Source organism: Ictalurus punctatus, chromosome 16 (genome assembly GCF_001660625.3).
Source record: "Ictalurus punctatus breed USDA103 chromosome 16, Coco_2.0, whole genome shotgun sequence".
Lineage (NCBI taxonomy): Eukaryota > Metazoa > Chordata > Actinopteri > Siluriformes > Ictaluridae > Ictalurus > Ictalurus punctatus.
Window position 1 is genome coordinate 26473083 of NC_030431.2, and position 26500 is coordinate 26499582.

General features: G+C 42.1%; 1 protein-coding gene across 3 annotated transcripts in view; it reads right to left on the reverse strand.

The window, feature by feature from the left end:
* Window positions 1–10214: 10214 nt before the first annotated feature.
* ptbp3 (polypyrimidine tract binding protein 3) overlaps window positions 10215–26500 on the reverse strand; it is a 57712-nt gene continuing 41426 nt past the window's right edge. For all 3 annotated transcript variants that reach the window (XM_017489281.3, XM_017489280.3, XM_017489282.3), the window contains 8 exons: window positions 24826–25000; window positions 22587–22661; window positions 21035–21174; window positions 19664–19697; window positions 18238–18330; window positions 17893–18109; window positions 17647–17724; window positions 10215–16812 (listed from right to left, as the gene is read on the reverse strand). In XM_017489281.3, the coding sequence (XP_017344770.1) occupies window positions 16680–16812; window positions 17647–17724; window positions 17893–18109; window positions 18238–18330; window positions 19664–19697; window positions 21035–21174; window positions 22587–22661; window positions 24826–25000 (945 nt within the window). In that variant the 3' untranslated portion in view covers window positions 10215–16679. The remainder of the gene's footprint in view (window positions 16813–17646; window positions 17725–17892; window positions 18110–18237; window positions 18331–19663; window positions 19698–21034; window positions 21175–22586; window positions 22662–24825; window positions 25001–26500) is intronic.

Here is a 26500-nt window from a genome sequence, read left to right on the forward strand (position 1 = left end):
CTTCAGGGTCTGGGGAATTTGCAGTAACTGAGGGGAAACATGAATTCCGCTCTCTACCAGAAAATCCTAAAGGAGAACGTCCGGTCTTCAGTCCGTAAGTTGAAACTCGAGCTCGATTGGATTCTGCACCAAGACAACGATCCAAAGTGTAGGAGTAAATCCACCTCTGAATGGCAAAATGGAAGTTTTGGAGTGGACTAGTCAAAGTCCTGACCTGAACCAGTTAGATGCTGTTGAAGAACCTTAAACGGGCGGTTCATGCTCGAAACCCCTCCAGTGTGGATGAACTACAGCAGTTCTGTGAAGAAGAGTGGACCAAAATTCCCCCACAGCGCTGTGAAGGACTGATCTCCAGTTATCGGAAGCGTTTGGTCGCAGTCATTGCTGCTAAAGGCAGAACCACCAGGGTGTAACTTTCAATAAACAAAAAACTAAATAAAACTGTACAGTGTGTTTACTCGGGCTGACTGTTTTAACTTCTGAAATTTAGTACGAGATATAAACAAAAACAGAAGAAATCAGGATGGATACTTTTTCACAGCACCGTATGTGTGTGTGTGTGTGTGTGTGTGTGTGTGTGTGTATATATATTATATTTACACAACAATATAAGTTGTTTATTTATTATTTCATAAACATTTTTAAAATGACTATTCTTGCCTGAAAGAGCTCATTAAAATGCAAGGAAAATAATATTTCCCTTTCCAGTGAGGTCATTAAAGCGCGGAGTTAAACAGTGGAATGAATAATTCAACCGGACGGTAATTACTAAATAAACAATAAGATTAAGACGCTCTATCGTGAGCAAGCGCTGCTCATCACCGTCCTCTACAGAGCCGGATAAAAGTCTCTGCTCTCTGTTCGCTCTCACTCTCGCTTAAAAGCGTCGTCTCTTCTCATCATCAATAACACCGCCGTTATAAATAAGTCGATTAAGTGGCCGAGAGGAAAAAAGACAAGCTAAAGGTCAAGAATCACCATGACAACGCACAGCAGCCACAGAAGAGCAGGCTCTTTCAGTTCCCTGTCTCCAGGTCTAAATTTATCCCAGAGATGATCTGCACAATGACAAACACACACTGAGAGCAGATCAGCGACGCCACGACTGCAGAAACACTCCTCTGGAACATTTCTACTGCTCTCCAGAGCAGCTCACGGCAGGAGGGGTGCCAATACTTTCTGAACCGTACATCTTACAAGTGGTTTTTTTTTTTTTTTTTTATCATTTGCACAGTCATTTGGCAATTAAAGGTTAAGTTTATTCATGAGGAAGGTGTTCAAAAGTATTGGCACTCGACACGACTCCCTTTTCCCACCATCAAAAATCATTTGTGTAAAAAGGATAACGCCGTGGGAGTGCTGGTATAGGAAAGTAATCAACAACTGGGTGGGGTGATGAACTTAGGCTACTACTCAAAGGTTTCCAATAACAGCACACCCTGAAGTGTTTTTGAGACGGAGTAAATTGAGGGGGCCAAGCACGGCGAGGTCGAGAACCGACTCGATCGGTGATCAGTTACACTGCGGTGTTTAAAGCCACACACACTTATCACAGGCCTGCAGTTTGATGCCTGATAGCTTCCAGCACAGGGCTCTTATTTCAGACGCCGTTCTCCGAAATCCAAACCCAAGCTCATTAGCGGCGGTGTATCACTGACACTCTGGTGTGACTTCAGCACGACTTTACTACATTCACACGAGACGAACTCTGACGAGGAATAAACATTCCTCGTCAACACTTAGCACCTCCAACTCGGACCAGGAACTGAGAAGACGGGGGGGGGGGAGGGGATAATACATCGATGTTTATTACTACAATAAACCTAAATACACTCATGAAGACATTAGGAGTTGTCCTTCTGGGAGAACCTTCAAGCGTTCTATGTAGAACCCTACATCAGAGTGTTCCCCGTCTCAGATTAACACTTAATTATCCAATAAACCCTTAATGAACCCTTCTGTATTAACTGAATAATGCATGTTCTCTCATTGTCGTTAGGAAGAAGGATGACTCACACATGACCGGATCCTCGGTGCTCGGGAAGGTCATGTGACACACCCATGTGACAGAAGCAGGAATGTCAGGAATTTCAGCCCCGCCTGCTTATCTGCTCCGCCCTCAACGACTTCCTCTACAGCCTGGGATATTTAAAATAAACTTCATGACCTGGAAAATAAAATAAACTAACAGTCTGTCAACAAACCGGATTAGATCAGACTCCGCATCGGATCGAATAATCTCAAGGTCGCCAGCTTCAAGAAAAGGAGCATAGTGCCAAAACTTATGGTGTGATGAAGCGGAGTTACTGTTACCTCCCTAAAGTTGATTATTTTCCTCCAACAGCAGCTCACCAACAATTACAGTTTTATATAAATTAAAGAATGACATCGTACTTTTTTATCCGTTTATGGTTACATTTAACGGTACAAGAAGTTAGTTCTCACTTAAATCCCGCAGCCTCTCTTCTCTTCTCTCTTTTTCTCTTCTCTCTCGCTCTCTCTCTCAGATTTGGGAAACTGAAAGTTACAGCTTCACCTCTGACTGTTACAAAGCACTGACACTGGAGACTCCTTCCATAAAAGTTACATAAACATCTCTCTCTTTTTTAATCTGTTTATTATCAGCGGAGCGTTCGCTGTACAAGTCCCCGTGAACTGTTACTATGGGAACGTAAAACACATCAGAGCGAGAGCATTAATATAAACCTGCGCTACTGTCAGAGCCGCTGTTCCAGAGAACTAATCACCACCTCCTGACCAATCACAGTCCAGAACTCAGCAGCGCCGCGGTTTTCACCTTATCTGAACTCTGGCCACATTTTTATGAAAACATTTATAGAAACCCAGCTGTGAATTTATTTTCTCTCCTTCGTCTTGGTGTTCTGTTTGAGCCTAAGTGTAAAATATAGGTGTGTGTGTGTGTGTGTGTGTGTGTGTGTGTGTGTGTGTGTGTGTGAGAGAGTTTAGAGAGGTGTCTTTAATCAGACAGACGTGAAACTGGACGGAAAGATACAGGTCAACAGACCGTACACCCATATTACCTGGGTGTGTTGTTCTCTAACAAAAACATATGCTACACTGCGCGCACACACTCACTCTCTCTCTCTCTCTCTCTCTCTCTCTCACACACACACACACACACACACACACACACACACACACACACACACACACACACACCACACACAAAGAAGAACATGTAATTCCGGTCATTCCTGGTGATAAACACTGGCAGGAAGTGAACAATATGCAACACTAAGAGTCCATGTAGGTCCCGTGGTAGAGAGTGTGTGTGTGTGTGTGTGTGTGTGTGTGTGTGTGTGTGACCAAGTAGAAAGTATTAGTCATTATGAAAGTCACTTTTATACAGTAATTTGTGCATTAAGGATTTGGCTTTGAATTTTTAAAACCCATTTCATGTTCATGTGTCATTTTAAAACCAGATCCAGCGAACTTTCTCAAACAAACACAACAAAGACAAGCAACAATTTAATTCAGCAAACCAGATTGCTAATTTTTTTGCTTGTCTGTGAGGACTCGAAAAAGAAAAAGATTTTTTTTGTTTTAAAGAAAAAGCATATATTTGGTTGATTCAGAAAATCCATTTGCAGCCAAATTTCTTATTAAAATTAATTTGATTAAACTGAAACCCAGTTGTTTTTTTCTTACTTAATGCAAGTAAAAAATTTTAAAGATACAACTATGTCATAATTCATATACAAGCTATAATTAATATTTTAATTTAAAGCCTCAATTTCAAAATAAAGCCTTAAAAGTCAATTTAAAGTTATTATTATATTGAATTTATAAAATTCAAATCCAAAATCACACAAATATAAATTCCACACTTAATCAGGAACACTATTTATATATCTATCTATATCTATATCTATCTATCTATATCTATATATATATATATATATCTATATATATATATATATATATATATATATATATATATATATATATATATATATATATATATATATATATATATATATAAAATAAATAAATATATATAAATAAAATAAATAAGAGTGGGTAGGTATTATTATAATTAATATATAACTTTAAAAATAATTTTAAAATAAAGGCTTAATTCTACAAAATAATGTCATAAAATAAATATAAAATTATTATATAACGTGTAATAATGAAACGTTATCAATTTTATGAAAGTAAAAATATACATATTATTATTATTAATATTATTTTTTTAAACAAATTTCGAATCCAAATCACGCAAAGACAGTTGAATATATTTACAGGAACAGTGAAAAGCCCTGATCAATAAATAAATGAAATGGAGGAGGAAACAGGGGGAAAGTGTGTGACGGTCATGTGATGGTCCCTCGGGATCATGAGCACAATGAAGCGTTTCAGGATGCTGAAGAGCCTCAGGACTGATTTATGGAGTGGAAGTGAGGAGTTGTGAATGTGTGCAGTGTTGGAGGGATGGACGAACAGATGAGAGAACAGACGAATGAAACGAGTCCATCAGCAGCTGTTCGAGTCTCTTTAGGGGCTGCTGAAGAAGCTTTGTGTCTCTGGGGTTATAAATAATGCGGAACTAAAAGTGCTGATGGAGAATCAGAGCGTTGGCTCTCCGGTCTGTAACGCTGCATCACATTCTGCTCCAGCAGATCTGTTTACAAATCAACGGGAGTGAGAAAATAAATAAACACGCACCCAGTCATTTTATATTCAACTGTTCAAACAGACAATAATAAAAAGACTAATTTCATAAACTGACTGTGCAAGAAAAACATCTCGTACTTTCAGCACTAATCCAGACTTCACAGAGTTACTAAATAAAATGCATCATTATAATATTGAGTTCTGGATTGTGATTGGTCCGGTAGGTGTTGATTAATTTTCTAGAACGGCAGCTCTGACAGTAGCGCAGCTGCTTATCGTTATCGTTTCTATAGTAACAGATCATTCACAGGGACGTGTACAGCGGACGCTCCACATACATTTTCTGTAAGGAAAATGTGTTTGTGTTCATGTGACATACGGAAGGAGTCTCCAGTGTCAGCGCTTTGCCGTTATAAAGTTTTCCCACATCTTCAGGACAGAGGAGTTTACGCTTCTTTGCGTTTTCTAACACGACAAGCTGCGTTTTTTTTTTGTCTTATTAACGTCAAGAGAGAGAATAAAGAGACTCTGGTGAGGGAACTGTTTACAGCCGCTATAATGGTGCAAGAGGAATAGAACACTAGGGAACATGTTATAAGAAAATAATTAACTTCACGATGATAGTAACTCGGTTTCCTAAATAACCCTCCATCACTGATCAGATAATATCTTCTTTTAAACTTCTCCGTATCCGATTGTGAGCTCGGTATTATTTCTAACTCCTCCACACACCTTCTCTGGATCTGCTGCATGTCTTACCTCACCTGTACATGTTTCTCCTCCAACCCTGTCCATCACACTAATGTCACGCATGTCCTCCTAAAACCATACTGTCTCACATCCTGCTTGTATTAAAGAATCTCATAATAAAAGCAAAGTTCAGAAACACCAGAGACGATGAGATCAGATACAGTGATAAAGATACACACAACAACGGCGCTAATAGTAGAGGTCATTAGCTGATAGTGGACCCAGGGGTGCCATTATTTTTGCTCAAGATTTTCCATTTATTTATAAATTAATCCCTGATGAAACCCCTGAGACAGTATGCAGATCAGTGTGCACAGCATGTGGTGTTTAGTTGTAGATACTACTATTATGCATTTATTTATATTTTATAAATATGGTGTTTAGATTCTTTTCTGTTAATTATTAATAAATTCTGTGTGTGTGTGTCTCAGTCAGTCATTACTAATCCTACAAGTCTACAGCTATGCGGTACTGCCCCCTAGTGGCCTTCAGTGCAAACTACAAGACATTTATTGCCACGTGACCAAAAGCTCATTTCGACAAATTAAACACACACACAGTCCCTTTTGAGGTCAGTGTAGTGCTGAACACACAGCACCGTCACATCGACTCACAAAAGCCTGCAAAACTCTGCACTATTCTGTTTAAAACTTTAACAAATATCACAGCTCTGTATGTAAACACTGACACAGCGGCCATGTTAAATCCAGTCACGTGACTCACCCAGCTGACGGCCATTTCCTTTCCACTACAAAAACACATGAATCTCTCATTACTGACACTGATAGATCACTCATTACCTGCAGGAGTAACAGTATAATACTGTTTTAGAGAGTTGTAGCACTCACAGTGTCTCAGAGTCGAGTGGAGAGGAGAGAGATGAGCTACCAGGAGGTCCAGGTGTGGAATAGTTATCTAATCCTGACGCTTCTGTCCTCTTTTCTCTCTCTCTCTTTCTTTCTCTCTCTCTCTCTCTCTCTCTCTCCGCCCTCGGAGCTGTTCATCTGCCTTTTTTTTTGTCATGTTTCTATTCGAAATCCATTCGGATTATTTTGAGCTGCTGCACTGTAACAAACGAAGAGCTTCATTACAGCGAACTGATTTAATTAACCCGCTGATTGGCTGATTCTACATCACGTGATCAATTTAGACCCATCAGGAAAAGCATGGATTTCCTCCGGTTCCACAGCATTAGCCCAAAATAATGCACTATTTTGTTAATCATAATTATGTAGTTAATGTATTTAGTTTTTATTTAAAGTCTATTTTTAAAAGCAGGACAGAGGCAGTCAGACTGAGTACAACGAAATAAATTAGCTGTTTGTTAGTGCGGTGACGTCAGAGCCAGCTCACCTGAGTCGCGCGCACCGGTGAATAACGAGTCTTTATTGGTCACATATACAGAAGAGCACAGTGAAATTCTTTTCTTCACATACCCCAGCCTGTCAGGAAGTTGGGGTCAGAGCGCAGGGTCAGCCGTGATACAGCGCCCCCTGGAGCAGAGAGGGTTAAGGGCCTTGCTCAAGGGCCAAACAGTGGCAGCTTGGTAGTGCTGGGGCTCGAACCCCCGACCTTCTGATCAGTAACCCGGAGCCTTAACCACCAAGCCTCCACTGCCCACCACAATCGCACTAGCTCCGCCCCTTCATAAAATAAAAGTACAGGTTTTTCACCAAGAAGGGGGGGGGTACAAACTTTTCAAGCAATTGTAGTTTTACCTGTAACTCTCAAAGAGAACTGAGTTACTTAAAACTGATCTATTACTCGCTCTCTCAAACACCCACAGGTCAGTGTGGGGAATGTTCACTGTTTCACCAAATTAATTTCCCTTTCGTTCACACATAGATATATTGCATGAACTGAGAGAGAGACAGACAGACACACACCGAGAGAGAGAGAGAGAGAGAGAGAGAGAGAGAGAGAGTGAGAGAGTGAGTAACTTCATTGAGTCACGACTCTATGTTCATAAAAAAACTAGAATGATGTAACGCCCATACTGACCACAAACATTAGCTTCAGAACTCACTCGGTTTCTGTAAGAGTTTTATCCTGGTCAGGGTGGCGGTGGATCCCGAATCTATCTCAGGAGCGACGTGTTATAGTTGGGAATACACCCTGGATGGGACGGCAGTCTATTGCAGGGCACCATGCACGTGTGTGTGCGCGCACACACAAATTTACACCTAGAAGTAATTTAGCATAGCCAACCCAACTCTTGGCATGTTTTTGAGAATTGGGAGGAAATCAGAGGCATTAATGTTATTTATAGGTTTGGTTATAAAACATTTAGGGGAAAAAGAATTCCTCAAGGGTTCTTAGATTCATGAAGGGTTTAACATGTAACCCTTTAGGGAGCTAGATTATGGTTGAACTTACAAAAAAAATAAAAAAAGATTCCTCCTCAATGGTTCCCGGAATAGTTAAATGGTTTTAGCTTCTACACAGAACCTTAAAAAGGGTTCTCCTACCTTGGTCCTGGAAAACCCCCTTAACACACCATTCCTGACCTGGAGTGGGGGTGTTCGAGCAGGAAAACTCACACACAGGACGGGGTGTTCTCCAGGACCAGGGCTGGGGAAGCTGTGCTCTAGAGGAACAGACGGAAGAAATAGTGGAGAACAGAAATGGTTCCTCAAGGGTTCCCTGGATAGTAAAAGGTTTTTGGCTTCTACTCAGAACCTTGAAAGTGTTCAGCTAAAGGACGGAATCTAGGAACCATCTAAATGTTCTAGACTGAACCATTTTGGGTTTCTAGTGTATTGGTGAATGCAAACGTTTTATTCTTCATGGCGTTATGGGAAAAGGAAAAATGTGATTAAATTTGATGTATTTCGAATATGTACAGTTCTAAAATGCTAAAAATGCAATGTGGGTATGTCCTGTAATCAGACACAATCTAAAACGTCAGACAGTGATCTAAAACATCAGATAAAATGAACAGAAAAATAGTTCTGCTCAGAAACACTCAAGTGGTCAGGTTTGTAACTGCACGTATGACCGAGTCCTCACTGTATCACCTGAAATTGTGTTAAACATTCCTATACACCTTAAATCTGTTTCAGTTTGACATTTGACCCCTGCTAGACTCCAGCACTGTACAGTTTGGAGAACTCGTGACCCAAAGTATTGTCTCAGGAAGTTATGCAAAGTTATACAACACTGCTCATCTTAAATTGTGTAATCAGATCCGAACGGACCAGGACGAGGAGGAGAAACGGACACTTGGCTGTTTATATGTTCGTTTTTAGTTGTTGAGGTGTTTAGCCTGCAGGAGAACACAGAACGGAAGCACGAGCAGAGACGGGCCGGGGGCGGGGCGGGGCGGGCCGGGGGCGGGGCGGCCGGAGGGTTGTGGAGTTTAAGTTCTGTCAAAGTAATCGTACATGAGTGCCAAAACTACAAACATCTCAGATTGTACATATGAGAAATTACTATAGTTGTAGATTTGTAAAGTTTGTAAAATGTGGGTTGTAAATATAAGAAATGAATAAGATTTGTAAAGTTTGAAAAGTTTATAAAACACAGATCTCAAATTGTACATTTTTAAATTCCAGATGTTAGAATTGTAAAATTATAAAGTACAGATGTCCCAAATTTTTTGTTTGTAAAATGCAGATGTTTCAAATTGGAAATGTATAAAATAGAGATGCCTTAAACTTCAAAGTTTGTAAAATTCAGAGATCTCAAAGTTTAAAATGGTAGAGGTACAGATGTCCCCATTTATAAACTTTGTAAAATACATTTGTACCAAACTGCACGTCTGTGAAGTTCAGATGTCTCGACTTGTACATACGAGAAGTTGTGAAGTGTGTACAGTACGGGTGTTCCACATTTCCGTTTGCAGCTTAACAAACAGCTGATTTTATACTTCTAACTATTTCAGTCCAAAGCCATGGAGCTGTAAAACTGTATTTTGGCAGTGTGAGACAGACCTGTGTTTAATAAGCATAGCATTCAATAAAGTTCATCATTGTAAAGATGTAAATTAAGATTCGTTGTTGAAATTAGAAGATTGTACAGACACAAAACTTGGGTCACAATTCTGATTTTGAGATCTACAAATCTCTTAGTATTACGACCTGGTGGCTGCACTCACATGTGATTAGTTTTGACAGAGAAACGACTCCACAGCGACTCCAGGCCTCGGTTGATGATTGGAATAGAGGAGGAAGTGAATCGGGGCGTTCGAGCAGGAAGAACCCGTGCAGGAGCGGTACAGGTCGGTGTGGGTGTGTTAGAGAACAGAGCAGTTAGAAAGACAGCGATGAAGTAAGAACCTGGGTTCCACTCCAGTACCACCGACGACACCAAACACAACAGACTGGAGGAGTTTCCATTAATCCGTCCGAGAGAAAACCAGATTTCAACCCCTTAAAGTGCCAGAATCGGTCAGTGCGTACCCCTCCGTCAGAACTACAGACTTTCAGCATTAACATTCAAAATGATGATCTTAATCCGACAGGTTCAGGGGTCGAAAGAGATGGAGAGAGATAAAGATGGTACTGGAGACGTCTCCAGGTCCGAAGGATCGGGACAGAACCCCAGAGGGAAAAGCACGAAGAGACAGAGGACTGAGGAAAGTACAGGTGTCATGACATTTATTCGAGGCATGCTACAATTAAAGTTGATTAGGAAAAAATTCAGCAGAGACTCTGACTGAGTAATAATAATAATAATAATAATAATAATAATAATAGCTGTAACTCTAATAATGATTATGCATAAGAGATAAGCATTTTTTTAAAAAACAAAAAACTCTTCCTACAAAATACAAAAAAAAAAACACACAAAAGAAAAATCCAAATTAACCATGCACTGCAAAAAAATTAGAAAATATGTTTCTTTAATAGTTTAATCTTCTATTTGCATTTTTATTACATCAAACTCATAAACTGAATCCGCTCGTCTCTCCATGGTTTAACTCACAAACGTCACATAAACGACTTTTACAAATAAAAAGCTGGTCCTCCTGCAGTATCAAAATACAGAAGACAAAAAAAAAAAAAAAAAAAAAAAAAAACAGTTGAATTTTCATAAATATAAAAACCAGTTCGTATCAACTGATGTGTTTTATCTTGTTCCCAGAAACCTTTAGAATTTTTGTGGATTTTTTTTCTCTTTTTTTTTTTGGCCAGGTTTAAACAAAACAAACAAACCAAACAAAAACGGGAGCACATATTTACAAGCACTTGTTTGTTTTGGTAGTGGAACATTCATGTTAATGTTAATATTAATAGGAGTTATAAACCGGGGAGTTTCAAGGCGAGGGAGGATCGTGAGGTCGGATGCAGGCACTTTCTGTATGTGCATGGTGCCTGAGTCGAGTTTCGTGTTTTACGTCCCTCCCTGCGATGCAAAATAACTTACAGTTTCAGTAAGGAAAACTTCTAGCCCAGATTCTTTAAAGAAAAACGAAAAAAAAGTCAAGATGGCTAAAACTTTAAGCTTGGAAGCAGCTTAAAACCGTTCTCCAGTGCAACAGAAGTCACTTTTTGCATGTGAATAAACCTGCGTGCGTCTTTCCCCTCGACTCCACGCCCGTGATCCACCCATCGAACAGGTCTCACTATTATCCGTTCATTAATATTCATCACTCACGAGATCCCGTCTACGGCACGTGATGTTGATTCAGAAATATTCCACCCACGAAAACGGCTGAGGTTTTGGAGTAAGAGCACAAAAATATCCATCGCACCCGTAATCGAATTATTTATAAAAATGTCATTTTCTTGTTTATGGCGTTTCAGAACTTAACGTCTAAATCAGTCCAATTAGAGTCAAACTCCTTTGGTAATAATAAAGCTTTCATAATTAAATTTGTGTAAAGATGAGATGAAAATCGTTTATGGTTCTTTTTGTTCTAATGTAAATCTCAGCTGTATTGAACGAGGCCTTGATGATAATGATGATGATAATAATAATAATAATAATAATAATAATAATAATAATAAAAGGTCGATTTCATGAAATGACGTAAGAAACATTCAGCATCGGTGCAGGAACTCGTTAATGACGGGGGATTATTTGAGATTATGAAATTCTGATGTGTTATATGGCTTCACCTTCTGTTTGAGGGGAAATAGATTCTTTAAAAAAAACAAAATAAAAAAAAAAAAAAAAAGACACTTAAGTGGAACTGCAAGAACAATGCAAAAAGAAAACAAAAAGCACACACACACACACGTTAGTTCTGATTTCTGATGTACATCCAGGAAGAAAGTTACAAATAAGCTCAATAGATGGATGAAAGGCACGTAAACTTTGGTCCTGCGTTATTTGTGTGTTTAATTTCAATATAAATCCGATAAAAAACGAAAAGAAACGCAAGGCGGATCTGAAGAGGAACGTGTCTGACGTCGCGGCGGGACGATGTTTGCCTGAGTCGAAAGACAGGACTGAAAATGATTCAGCTGTGAGAAAACATTCAAATTAAAATGAAAAAGACGCGAATGTGTGATGAGAGAAAATCATCAGAATCAGAGCGAACTGCTTTTAGTGCCACGTTAAAAATCTGGCTTTTTCTCCTGTTTGTAAATGAAAAGCTTTTACAGATACAGCGTCACGCCTTTCACACCACCGCCGACCGAGCTTTTTCCTTCTCATTCACTCACTCACACACACACACACACACACACACACACACACCCCTTTATCCAGTTTCACATCCTTACAAATAAGAGGGAAAAATATATATAAAGAAGAAGAAAAAAAAAAATCACTACAGAGCACAAAACAGGCCACACCCCCTAAAATCAATCTGATTATAAGATACAGTAAATAAGAAGTCCAACACACACACACACACACACACACACACACACACACACACACACACACACACACACTTGAAATCTCAGATCATTCTGCTCAGAAACATCAGAAATTCGCTGCTCGATGCTTTGGGATTCTCCAGACACAGACGAACTCCTCTCGGATTAATTGGTTTGGTTTTTTTTACACAGGAAATGACACGCACCATCATATACAGGATCCGAAACCTCTCAACGTCACTTCCCTCAATGCACGATCACAGAAAATGAAATATAATCCGGTCACATCATGTTTTCATGTAATCAAGACCACGTATTAGGCCAATATACAGTTGAATGCGAAAGTTTGCGCACCCTTACGATCGTAATGTAGCCTACAGCAAATTCATTTACGAGTCGAGCAGAAGCACGCCGTGAGGATTTAACCACGGATTTATATCAAGACACACCTCAGAGGTAACTACAGATTTTCAGAAGTTAGGCAAGAGTTGCGCACTCAGGGGCGGAACTTATCTAAAACAGGGGCGGGTCTCAGTTACACTCGATTCTGAACGCGAGTCCAGCGCCACCGTCTGACTGTTTGATGAAACCACAATATGTTCTGGCTGTAACACTGCAACACACCATTTAAAGCACAACGAATTAGTCAGTCACTTTAACGTCCACAAAAAAAGTCCACAGCGAACCTCAGAGGAGACGCGTCTTAGTCAGAGATGTGGATTATTTATGGATAAAATGCTGAGCAACGGATGAGCGCTTGGTCAGATTATCCTTCACACCGTAAACACGTTTTCTTTACAGGAGAGCGCATCAAATCTGACTATTATTATTAAATCAAGATCAAAATCGCCTACATCCTGTGCCCATGTTGTGATTCCATCATTAATATCTTCTAGCGTTTGTGCCCAGATGTTTAAAAATCTCAGCCTGTGACGGTTTAACTCGAGAGCATCGTGAAAGCCTGCGGAGGTGTGAACTACACGCAGGGGATTTGAATAATCTGAAGGTGGAGCTCAGAAATTCCAGTTAGATCAGCTGAGGAACTCCGGTCTGAATACGGGGACTTTCCCAGCGTGAATACTGACGGAACTAGATCAGACTCGAGGTCATGTTCATTAGTGTTTCGGGCTTTACACGCATTCCTTCACCATGAGGTCAAAAAGTGTAAGTTCAGAGTAAGACATGAATAGTGAAGCAGGGGAAATTCCTCTTTACATAGTTGTGGTGTTGTGCTTCGTTTTCAAAATTTTGGAAATTTTATAGATTTTTTTCCTTATTTTCCCCCCATTTACCAAAAAAAGGTAAGATCTGCAAACTTCTGCACTCAACTGGTAAATGTAAGAACATACTCTAGAATGCTGAACAGGTTCTTAATAAAAGAGTGTGATCTTCAGGAACAAAAGGTTCCGAATCAAAGAGAAACGGATTAAACGTCCTCGCACGGGGAGCGTCACGGATTCGTGATCTTCATTTCACAGCATTTCATCATGCAGAGACAACGAGGTGAGATTTTCATCAACACTCACACACACACACACACACACACACACACACACACACGACGGAGGAGACCCAGAGCATAACACCAAGCATTTTTACACCAAACCGCTCGTTCTCTTTTCTCCAGTGTGCCTTCAAAAGCACCAAACATTAATTTATGATTCGAATAAAAAGACCACACAATACTGAGTCCCCACAAAAATACACATCTAAAAAAAAACTACAAGAAAACGAAAATCAGCAAAATCAACCCTCTCACCAATCGCACAAAATAGTACTTAAGATATCTTAGGTAATATTTCTAAAACCTATTTTGATTATAAACACATTATAAGGCACATAATAAGGAAATGAAGTAAATACACAGTAAATATGAAGGTTTTTTTTCTTTTCACCATGATGTCATTAATGATTATAGTGGTACAAAAACCCGGTGAGTGTTTTATTTTCCCCCCGTTGTTTTGTTTCTCTCCATAAAAAAGAACAAATTACCAAAAATAAGTAACTTTTTTTTTTTTTTCTCCAAAAAATCTTGACAATCGTTAAAGATAAATAGACCTGAATAGTTTTGCTTTATGTAAGACTGTAAACTTCAAAGAAAAATTGGATTTCTTTTGAGAAGTGTCAGCGAAGGGTGGAATCGATCGCTTCAGGTAAAATTAAAACTAGCGAAAAGAAAGAAAGAAAGAAAAAGACAAGACACTGTCCCTTGCCCTGCATTACACTTCACTTTCATTTCATTTTTTTTTTCTTTTCTGATAAAATCACTCTTTTTGTGGAACATGGCCTGAAAATAACCAGGGATTTGCTCAGGAAAAGGAGCAGTGCCACCTACAGGCCCTCCATGGGAATTTTAAGGCTTGAGGAGGAGTCTGATCCTGTGTCCTGAGAACCAGCAGTCTGATCTTTATCTAATCTGATCCAATGTTCTGTGTAAATCAGGAGCAGACGCTGTGGATGAGGGTGTGGGTGAGAGAAATGGTCGCCAGGTCTGTGTGACGAAATCTGAAAATCTTGCGCCACAAAAAATTTGCTAACCATTACAATGCTGATTTATTAAAGGGCCTCCTCATACTTTTTATGCGTTTATAATTACATTTAACGTTTGTGAAATATTTACGTTATAGCAGCTATAAACAGTCGTTCCCTCACCCGGCCTCGCCATCTTTTTCTTTCTCTTGAAGTAAAAAAAAAAACAAAACAAAAAAAAACACATCGGAAACCTTACAGCGTGACCTCTAACTGTTACGCTGACGCTGGAGACTCCTTCCATAACGGTTACATAAACAAAGTCTCTTTACAGAAAACTACTGCGTTTATTTTCGTCGCTGTTTAATCCATGTGGCGTCCGCTGTACAAGTCCCTGTGAATTAACCGTTACTATAGAAACAGTAATCAACACCTTCTGACCAATCAGCTTGAAGAATAACAGCGCATTGGTGTAAATAGTTTAAACATCACAGACCTGGCAACCCTACAGGCTGATGGCTCTCCAGGAACAGTATGACACTCCGTTTATTTATAAAAATTTACAAACCAGAACTTTTCATAACCCCCCCCCCTCCCCCCTCCCCCCGCCGACTGAAACCGCGGCCTAATTTAATTCACTAACACATTTCACCACACAATGAACACGATATTAAAGCCGGAGCGTTTCAGTAGGAACGGCTTTTCTCCCTGTGCCACAGAGACGCTCTCTTTTTTCCCCTCTCACTTTTCTTTTTCTTATTTTGGTTTTGTACGTGTGGAGGTGGGACAGCAAGGAAGGGGAGAGAGAGAGAGAGAGAGAGAGAGAGAGAGAGAGAGAGAGAGAGAGAGAGAGAGAGAGAGAGAAGCTTCCATTGAATCAGATCGTTCTGATTTTGAGTATGAAACCTGGAAAGAAAACAAATTAAATAAAACAATAATAAAAGGTCAAAGGAAAAGCATTTGATTACAAGAGGGACACCGAATGGAGAGGGAATTAATCAGCAATCAGAATGCATCATTCATGGTGGGGGGGCTACATGATTCACATTCAAAATGACATTTAAATGACAGGAGGCGGGGCATCCTGACAGCCAGGCTCTATGATTGGAGTGTTCCAGCATAATTGACAGCTGGACGTGCTTCCTGGAATGATCGTGCACGATTACGTCTATAAAAATGTCTCGGCCGAACGCGAGCGAGCGAGCGGTCCAGACCAGGCGACGCGGGTTTCACAACAGTCTCGTCCGTTTGACGTTTAGGTTAAAATCAAACTTAAAACGAAACCCATTTCTCAGGAGAACAGAAAATCTTTCAGGATGTTCTCGCAGATCCCGAGCACGAATGACGAAATGTCAGAACCGTTCCCCGTCCATCACACGGACACTTTACTGCTACGTGAAAGATAGCTCTCGTTGGTGAGGGAGCGTCGCTACAGGGTTTTGTTTTTTTTTTTACCCGGCGGCACCTTGTGATGACATCACGGACATTCAGAGAGGGCGTGGCCTATCCAATGAGGCTCTAGTTCTGAAGGCTGGATGGAGCACCTGGGTGAAACGTTAACAGTTAAATAGCACTACAGGCACATCAACATCCATGTTCACGTCCACACGTCCAGAAACGTCTCCAAACTTCTCCAACAAAGTCACAGAGACCGTTCTCTCTCGCGTTCTGAAGTTTCTGCTGCGGTTCTGCTCAAACCACCCAGCGATGGCTGTGAGATCAAAACGGGAACTTCGTCGCTATGGAACTGAAGAAGTTCACACGTCTCCAGCTTAAAAAAAATAAAATACACCAACCTTCAGTTTACCTCTAGCTGAAGGTCATATAGTAGTCTTTAACTCCGTATAACTTTAAAACCCCTAAAATCTCTAAAACTACCCAAAGTCTCTGTTGTTGTTTTGTTTTTTTTTTGTCTACTTTTCATTATTAAAGTTTTTTTTTTTTTGAATCATGTCTTTAGTTACAGAAGTTCGTCAGTCAGGCTTCCTCGCTCAGATTTAAACCCGTGAACAGAACAGCGGCGGCGCTGAGGGAGCGTGAAGGGGAACGCTGCTAGATGGTGGATTTGGAGAAGGACACTCGGAGGTGGTGGTTCTCGCCCAGGTCGTAGTTATGGAGGTCGATCAGGGCCTGGATGGCCTCCTCCACCGAGCCGAGCTGGATCAACGCCATCTTTCGGTCCTTCCTGTTGGAGAAGAGACAGAGAGAGAGAGAAAACTGTTAGACCACAACAACAGAGAGAATCAAGTGAGAATGCAGACAGAGCGCAGAGAGAACACCGTGAGTGGAGAGAGAATGCAGAGAGAGAATGGAGAGGGAACAAAAAGAGTGCAGGGAGAATGGAGGGAGAACGGAGAGCACAGAGAACGAAGGGATAAGCACAGAGAGAGAATGGAGAGAGAACGGAGGGAGAACGGAGAGCGAGCAGAGAGGGAGAACGGAGGGAGAACGGAGGGAGAACGGAGAGAGAACGGAGAGAGAGCAGAGAGGGAGAACGGAGAGAGAGCAGAGAGGGAGCAGAGAGGGAGAACGGAGGGAGAGCGGAGAGGGAGAACGGAGAGAGAGCAGAGAGGGAGAACGGAGGGAGAACGGAGGGAGAACGGAGGGAGAGCGGAGAGAGAGCAGAGAGGGAGAATGGAGGGAGAACGGAGAGAGAGCAGAGAGGGAGAACGGAGGGAGAACGGAGAGAGAGCAGAGAGGGAGAACGGAGGGAGAACGGAGAGAGAGCAGAGAGGGAGAACGGAGGGAGAACGGAGAGAGAGCAGAGAGGGAGAACGGAGGGAGAACGGAGAGCAGAGAGGGAGAACGGAGGGAGAACGGAGAGAGAGCAGAGAGGGAGAACGGAGGGAGAACGGAGAGAGAGCGGAGAGGGAGAACGGAGGGAGAACGGAGAGAGAGCGGAGAGGGAGAACGGAGGGAGAACACACCAAACCTACAGAATCAGAACGATCGTCCGAGAGGGATTTACACATTTAAACTTCACTCTGTAGCATTCGGACGAGCGATAAAGAAAACTTACTGGAAAAATTTGAAAGCTTTAACGGTGTATCCTGAACCAGAGAACAGGTCCTTCAGCATGTCGTCCGCAATAGACGGTCTGGAAAAATAAGAAGAGAAACATGTTTAGGGAATTTACTCACAGCTGAATGTTTTAAACACAGAGTACATTCTGTGTTTTCCTTCTTCTTAAATTACTGTTTAATATAGAATGTGTGATAGAGTGTGTGTGTGTGTGTGTGTGTGTGTGTGCGCGCGCGCCACTAACGGGATGTTGGAGAGGTGCAGCGTAGCTGATGGAGGGAAGATGTTCTGGAAGTTTTTGGAGCCGGGTTTTTTGAAGCGATGCAGGGGGCTGCCGCTGAAGTCTTTGGTCAGGCCCTGATCCTCCTGACCCTCGCGGGGAAGCTGCACCGTCTGGTGTTTAGAGATGGTGACGCGCATCACCCTGCCATACAGACGCTGACCGTTCAGGTGACTCATCGCTGATCAAAAACACAGAGTCAAACAATCAAAAACCGAGCAGAGAATCAAAAATCTTTATTCTTCTACAGATTTCACAATATTAATCATCACGCCGACTCCATCATCAACCTGTACATCAAACACACACCGAGCTGGGCCTGCGTCGCATCCGCCATCTGCACCAACGCATTCTCCTTCTTATTGAACAGAATCTTCACTCTGTGAACATCTCCATACACTCCTGCACACACAAGAGACAAGATTTTATATTCACATACATTCCCACACACAAACACACACACACACACTACAGAAAAGCCACACCTGCAGGACACATCAAACCGAGAGAGAAAACTCAGGTGTTGAACTGGATGGTGCTCGATCTCCTTTCATATACGTACACGTCAAATAGAGCTGAGCTTCATCACGATAATGACACTGTCCTGGACATTACATTACAGCGCCGCATTAAGAAGAAGATGATGATGAAGGAATAGTTTCACACTGAGTTACAGAGGAATGAAACAGAAAATATTTGAATACAAGGTTGAGTAAACTGACCGGTACAATTTAAAACGGACCCGCTGCTCCTAACGAGAACGCTTTCCTATTAGATTCACTTTAATAATACGGTTTCTGACGAATCGCAATAAATAAATAAATAAATAAATAAATAAATAAATAAATAACAATAATAAAGCTTTTTCAGTACTGCGAGCTGGCGGTGTTTCGCTGCCTCACTGCTGCCGAATGCCTCGGTTACGTTTACTTCATTAATAGTGTCTGTAACCTCATCATCCTAATCACACGTCCATGATTTTATAATGTTTAGACTGCACATAATCAACACAAAGCTGTTGTCACTCACTAAATCCTAATCTATCACCGCGGGGGGGGGGGGGGGGGGGGGGACGACACACGACATCCCACTAGCCTGAGGTAGATGAGCTTTAGCAGAAAAATAGCTGCATTATTATTATTTTATTTTGATAACATTTTACTTCTTTATATCTCAGGGCTTTTTTTTGTTTGTTTTACCTCACTCTGTATAATTAACAATAATTAAAAAAAAAAGAAAAGAAAAATAATCAAATTAAAAAATAAATAAATAAAAGAGTTAATTACTATTTTCATATTATTTTGTAATTTTTGTTTGATGGAAATAGAGACACTCATGAGAGCGCGTGTACACACACACACGCACACACACGCACACGCACGCACACGCACGCACACGCACGCACACGCACGCACACGCACGCACACCGTCTCCACTGCTTTACTGCACTCGCTAACCATGAGGAACATTTTCGGGCAAATCATTCAGACGATCTGGCTAACTCATCCGGTGACATTTATTAAAGTGTGAGGACAATAAACGTACGTGTGTGTGTGTGTGTGTGTGTGTGTGTGTGTGTGTGTAAATATAACGGCCGGTGCCATTCTGTATCTGTGAACAATCTTGCGGCAGCGTCGGTGAGGAAATGGCGTCTCCATCTCGTCGGCCAGCGCCGCCTTCATAAAAACAACCTTCAGACAAATCTGATGGAGGCGAGTAATAAAAGGGTTCTTACCGAATAAGATGAACAGTCCGTGTGGTGATATACTCTACAGAGAGAGACAGAATTACAGTCAGAGGAGGTTAAGCAGCACCATGCAGACGGTGCAAGTTTAATCTTCTATAAACCTAAAGATCTATATTTGATTAAGCTTTAAAGATGCATGTTTGTGCAGCGGCGATCCCCTGCAGTCTCCTACAGGTGCGAGACGCACTGCAGGAGATACATCGCCAGATATCTAGACTTTCTGGAATAAACGTGACGCCGAGGTTCAGCTTCAGTTCAGCTACAGCTGGTATAACACGAGTAAGGAATAAAACACGGTGGGACGTAATGTTACTGAGGCTCTGACCACCCGAACACTGATTATTTTCCTAGAACAGCACTTCCCCAAGTGTTTCATTCCTCAAACACCACAGCTATTCCAAAAGAATTACAACTTTTATTTATGAAAGAGTGACCAATCATGCTTTTTATCCATTTATAGTTATATTTAATGTCTGCAAAACAAGTGCGTTCCTGTTCGCACTTACGTTAAAGCAGCTATAAACATCTGTTTCCTCACCAGCCCTCTCTCTCTCCGTTCTCTCTCTCTCTCTCTCTCTCTGTTCTCTCCATTCATTCTCTCTCTCTGTTCTCTCCATTCATTCTCTCTCTCTCTGTTCTCTCTATTCATTCTCTCTCTCTCTGTTCTCTCTATTCATTCTCTCTGTTCTCTCTCTCTCTGTTCTCTCTGTTCTCTCTGTTCTCTCTCTCTCTCTGTTCTCTCTGTTCTCTCCCCCTCTCTCTCTGTTCTCCCCCCTCCTCTCTCTGTTCTCCCCCCTCCTCTCTCTGTTCTCCCCCCTCCTCTCTCTGTTCTCCCCCCTCCTCTCTCTGTTCTCCCCCCTCCTCTCTCTGTTCTCCCCCCTCCTCTCTCTGTTCTCTCCCCCCTCTCTCTGTTCTCTCCCCCTCTCTCTCTGTTCTCCCCCCCTCTCTCTCTGTTCTCCCCCCCTCTCTGTTCTCCCCCTCGTGAAGTGAATAAGTTATTTACCTCTTCTATAAATGTTAAACACATGTCTCCTCATCCTGGAGAAATCTTATATAATGAGCGCATTTATATAAACCTGCGATTTGCTGTCAGAGCTGCTGCTATAGGAGATTAAATCAACACCTCCTGACCAATCACAATCCAGAACTCAAGGGAGCCGTGTGTGAAATGACTTAAATCTTAAAGACGCTTTTCATGGACAAGGTGAAGATGTTTAAAATGATTTTCTGGATGCAGGAAGGAGCTGAGAGAGACAATGTGTAGCAATGAAAGGATTTTAATAAGAGACGGAGACAGTGGGCGGCTGGTGCGAGGTGTAAAGGGAGAACGTAGGGTCAGATTGGGGCGGAGTCACTCACGTCAGGGTTGAGGTTGGAGACGAGGAGAACGGAATGGAGGGCGGTGGGGGGCATGCCGTGGATGGCCATCCGCCCGGCTACAGCTGATGCGGGGATGGTGAGGGGTCCGAGAGCACCGGGCATCGCCTGCATGGAGAGACCTGAGAGACGGACACGCCCATCACAATGACGACATGACGCAGAGTTAGACAGGAAAGGAGAACGTGTCCGAAAAAACAAGCCCAAATCTTCAGTTTGGGTCTAACAGGAAGCTCTGATGCTTCTTCTAGACAATCATACGCGTCCTGGCTCGGGTTATACAGTGAAAATCTGAGGAAATTATTAATAAACCATGAGGAAGAGGAGGAGGAGGAGGAGGAGGAGGAAAAACAGGAAGAGGAGGAAGTCTCGACATTATTTTCTAAATAATGATGCAAATAGTGTAGATTAAATAAAGTCCCACCATATATTTATTACTGTTTTAGAGGACATTATTCACAAAAACAAAAGATTGTATAAATGATTATGCACCTGGATATTATAAAGCCGTACACTAATGCGTTACGAACCCCAATGCATGCGGCTACAACCAGACCCGTACGCCAAGCAGAAGATATGGTGTTATGCGGTGTAATGCATTTCGTTTACTGGACATATAAAGGCTGAGTACATTTCTTAAGCTAAGAGTTCCTTCTTGAAGGAAAAAAAAAAAGAAGGAAACTTTCATAAAGAATCAGAGGAACCACTGAACTGACGATCTGTGAAAATAATTCTTCTTGTTTACGGAGCCACACAAGCACCTGACAAACATCACGCAAAAGATCAACCGTTTACTCTCTGAACGAATCACCCAGTGAATCATTTACGATAGACGATGCCATTACGGAGCCAGTTAAGAAATGAGACGTGACGTGTGTGAAATACAGCTCTGGACCACGGAAACAAAGACAAAGTTCTACACCGAGCTGTTCAGGATCATTGCTTTATTCCTAATCAATAACCAATTCTATACAGCAAACCATTCACGCTCGTGTCGGGGAAACGCTGATTTAGAGTCTGGAGCAATCGTTACACACAACCGCAGAATTAATCTGAAGACGTGTTCACGCCAGTCGCTCCGAGCATCAGCTCTGTACGTACAATACCCATTCATTTAGTCCGAGCAGAGGCGTGAGATCTGAGACATAAACTTTATTACATGAATCAGGGTGGAGCTATTGTGAGAAAATAGAACAGGAGACACAGAGAGAGAGAGAGAGAGAGAGAGAGAGAGAGAGAGCGATAGCAAGAGACAGAGTGAGAGATAGTGAGAGAGGGAGAGAGAGAGCGCGAGAGAGCAAGAGTGAGAGAGATAGTGCGAGAAAGAGAGCGAGAGTGATAGCAAGAGAGACAGAGTGAGAGATAGTGAGAGAGGGAGAGAGAGAGCGCGAGAGAGCGAGAGTGAGAGAGATAGTAAGAGAGAGAGAGAGAGAGCGAGAAAGAGAGAGAGAGAGAGCAAGAGAGAGCACGAGAGAGAGATAGCGAGCAAGAGAGAGAGAGAAAGAGAGAGAGCGAGAGAGTGTGTGTGTTTTACCTGCAGCCTGAGGGAAACCAACAGGAGCGAAACCAGCCGCTCCAGCATAGGGTGAGGAGATGATCCCAGGAGCCCCTATACAACACACACACACACACACACACACACACACAATTTTCATTACACCAAGTCAAACTGAAAATGTAATATATTTAAATGCTTTCAAATTTAATCTCATGTCCTCATTAAAAACGAAACAGAAAATGGTCCCCCCCCCCGCTTAAATAAAATGTTTAGTGTAAAAGTTTGTGCCCCCTTACCACGAAAAGAAAGTGACAAGCCGTAAGAAGACGGTGCGTTATATCGGTGTAAAATCAGTGGGTTTATGATTACCATCACTGCTACAGACTGAGGTAGAGCAGGACGAACGAACACAGATGAACTTTTGTGAAATCCCTTCACAATAAACAATGCAAATCTTTATTTATTTTTTTTTTAAAGTAAGGTTTTCACGTGACTCACCTTTGTATTATATTTTATACGAGATCTATTCTGCTCCCTCTCAGGTGTCACACTCATCGTTTGCTGGTTTAGTGAATAAATGAATCACTGCTCCGGATGTGACTGGGAGTAAATCGCTTATTACAGATTAGAACTCGGGGTAAATGTGAAATAAGAATGAAATATAGAGATAAATGCAGGATGAAGAACGTGACGGCGTTCCCCTGGCTCAGATACTCCCCAACGGAATGAAAGTTCAACACGACGGGGCATTTCTGCGTGGAGGTTTCAGGATGAAACGTTCATCGAGACGCTGCACCGGGCTGGAGGACAGCAGCTCGCCAATAAACATCACAATCTCAACAGGTTTTACTGCAACGCCACGTCACAGCGCTCAGCAACAGCCCCAAGTACACACAGCGCCCATTAATCAGGCCAGATTTATACACTGGACACACACACACACACACACACACACACACACACACACACACACACACACACCTTATCAGCAGCTACAGCGCCTGTTCCCTTCAGACAGCACCCATGATTTACAGGGTCTCGGACAAGACGGGTGGATGAGCTGAAGGATCTACCACCTCCACCATAAAACACACACACGCGCACACACACACACACACACACACACACACAATCTATTCTCATACTGTTTTCCAGCCCACTCAGACCCTCATTTAGTGTGTGAAGGCCAGAGATAAGGCCTTGTCTCTGCTCGTTCAAAGTGTGTGTGCGCGCGCGTGTGTGTGTAAGACGAGACCCACACACACACACACACACACACACACACACACACACAGAGATTCGTCAGTTTCAGAAGGCAGTGGGTGAGAAAGAACATTTCCATCATCGCTGCCAGATGGAGAAGGAATCAGAGCAGCAGAGTAAAACTCTAAGACACACACTGCTGCTAGAACTGTTCCCGAGTGAGAACCCCATCATCCCTGACGATCATCTAGAACCCTGACGTCTTCACACCCCTTTAAAATGTAACCAGTATCCGAACATCCGAGCGTCATTAGGAAGCGTTTCAGGAGAATATTTCAGGCAGTCGATATGAGTGCACAATCCTCAGCACACGCTCCAACGTGCCTCATTACCTGTAAATTACTGGGACGCTCGTGTGTGAACAGAAGCCGAGGTGTGGGAAGAGGAGGACAGCTACTGTTCGTGATTATTTATCCTACAACACGATCAGCTGGGGGTTTATTTATAAACTGCCGAATTAAATCATCAACACAGTGAAGAGACACCAGGAGGAAAACAAGCTTAAAAATGAAGAAGGAGGAGGAGAAGAAGGAGGAGGAGAAGGAGGAGGAGAAGTTGTTTAAGAAAGAGGATGAGGAGGAGCAGCAGAAGAAGAAGCAGAAGAAAGAGGAGGAGGAGGAGGAGAAGATGAAGAGCAGCAGCAGAAAAGAGGAGGAATAAGGAGGAGGAGAACAGCAGCAGAAGAAGCAGTAAGAAAGAAAAAGATGAAGAAAGAGGAGGAGCAGCAACAGGAGAAGATGATGAAGAACAGCAATAGAAGAAGAAAGAGGGGAAGCAGGAGGAGCAGCAGTAGAATAAGGAGAAGAACATGGAGAAGAAGATGAACAGGAGTAGTAGCAGGAAAAGAACAAGAAAAGGAGGTATAGAAGGAGAAGAAGAGGAGAAGAAGAAGGAGAAGAAGAAAAAGGAGAAGTGTATAGTTATATTATTTAAATATAGTTTTATTCAATTGCAAAAGGAGAATGGTGTGTGTGTGTGTGTGTGCGTGTGTGTGCGCGCGTGTGTGTGTTACCGAACGCTGCAGTCATGGTGGGCTCCAGCGTGGGTTGTCCGTCTCCCGACGGCAGGTCGAGTCGTGTGAAGTCTCGGCTCTTGTCGTTGTTGTACTTGACGTTGAGGCTGGTGAGTTTGGAGAACTCGATACGCAGCGTGCAGCAGGCGTTATAAATATTCTGTCCATCTAAAGTCTGACACACAACACACACAACCCAAATCCATCAGACGCTCTCTCTCTCACACACATACACACACACACACACACTCTTTCTCTCTGTACGGTTTACAAAACAAAAGACAATATCTGTCCCCACCGTGTCTGAAATCTCTCTCGTCTGTAAAAGTGGCGTATAAACGCGTCACAGTCGCTGTACAATATAAAAACATCACAATACAAAACATTCACATTCTTTATGAAGAACTCGTGTAAGAAATAGGCCATGTTTAATTTAAAATAAATAAATAAATAAATAAATAAATAAATAAATAGTTACCTATGCATGATCAGTTATCGTTTATAACAGACCTTCTCTGAGGTCAAAGGTCAAATGTTTTATGTTACAAACAAGATCAGGTCACGATGTTGAAATTTAACAGCTGAACCGAGACCTTAATACTGCAGACTTTCACTGGAGGGAAACAAGTTTATATTCTTATCTGTAATGATATCAAACACCCCCATCCATCCATCCATCCACCCCCCCCGTGTGTGTGTGTGTGTGTGTGTGCGCGTGTGTGTGTGTGTGCGTGCAGGACATTAAGGTGTTAAACACCCCCTGGCGTTACTGATATTAAACTCTGAAGGCAGTGTTAATAAAACACAGGGACGTGACGGTGAGGATATTTACGTTCCTCTCCGGCCGTTAGAGCCGACGGCGTCAGCACCTTCTCACCGCTTCCTTCAACCTGCACGTGATCTTCTACATCACTTACTGATAAAAATCTCCACCGCGCTTCCAGATCACCACGAACACCACTCTGTCTGATCCGTCAGAATTATTACACCAACACTTTAATCTCACTTCATCATCTCATCACTCATCCTCACCATCATCTCCCTTCCATCACTGCTTCTGCTTCGGTCCTCCAACATCGCACCCTGAACATCTGCGTCACACGAGCGCCTTCACCTCACACACATTTCTCTTCACTCGTGTTCTACACGGTGATCTCAGCCGGGTTTAAGATGATCCCTCATCACATTCCATCAGATCATCACAAATCAACTCCGTTCTGAATGTGAGCACGGACCGTACGATGGTGCGGGTCTCCGCGGCAGACCGCGCCATCGAGTTCTAAAGCTTTAGTGCAGAATTTTTAATATATATATATAAAAAAGAGTTTTGTCTAGAATTTTAGTCGAGTTTTAAATTTTAGTATAGAATATTAGTATAGTATGGGATAGCTTTTCCCTTCGATTTCTTTAAACGTTTAGGCATTGTGGGTAAAATGGGCAGCTTTTTACAGGAATAAGAGTTAATATTAATGCCTTCATACAGCTGAGGAGGAGCTGAGAAATGTTCCCCGGTTACGTAGCGTTTGACTCGAGACCGAATATTCTCCACAGGGTTCGATTCTGGACTCCGGGCCAAAACCCGATCCTGATGGACTCGTTCTCAAGCCACTCTGTGGTGGTGTTTGCGTCGTCTTATTGAAAAATAACATCTGCTCGTTCATCTTTCCAGTAAACA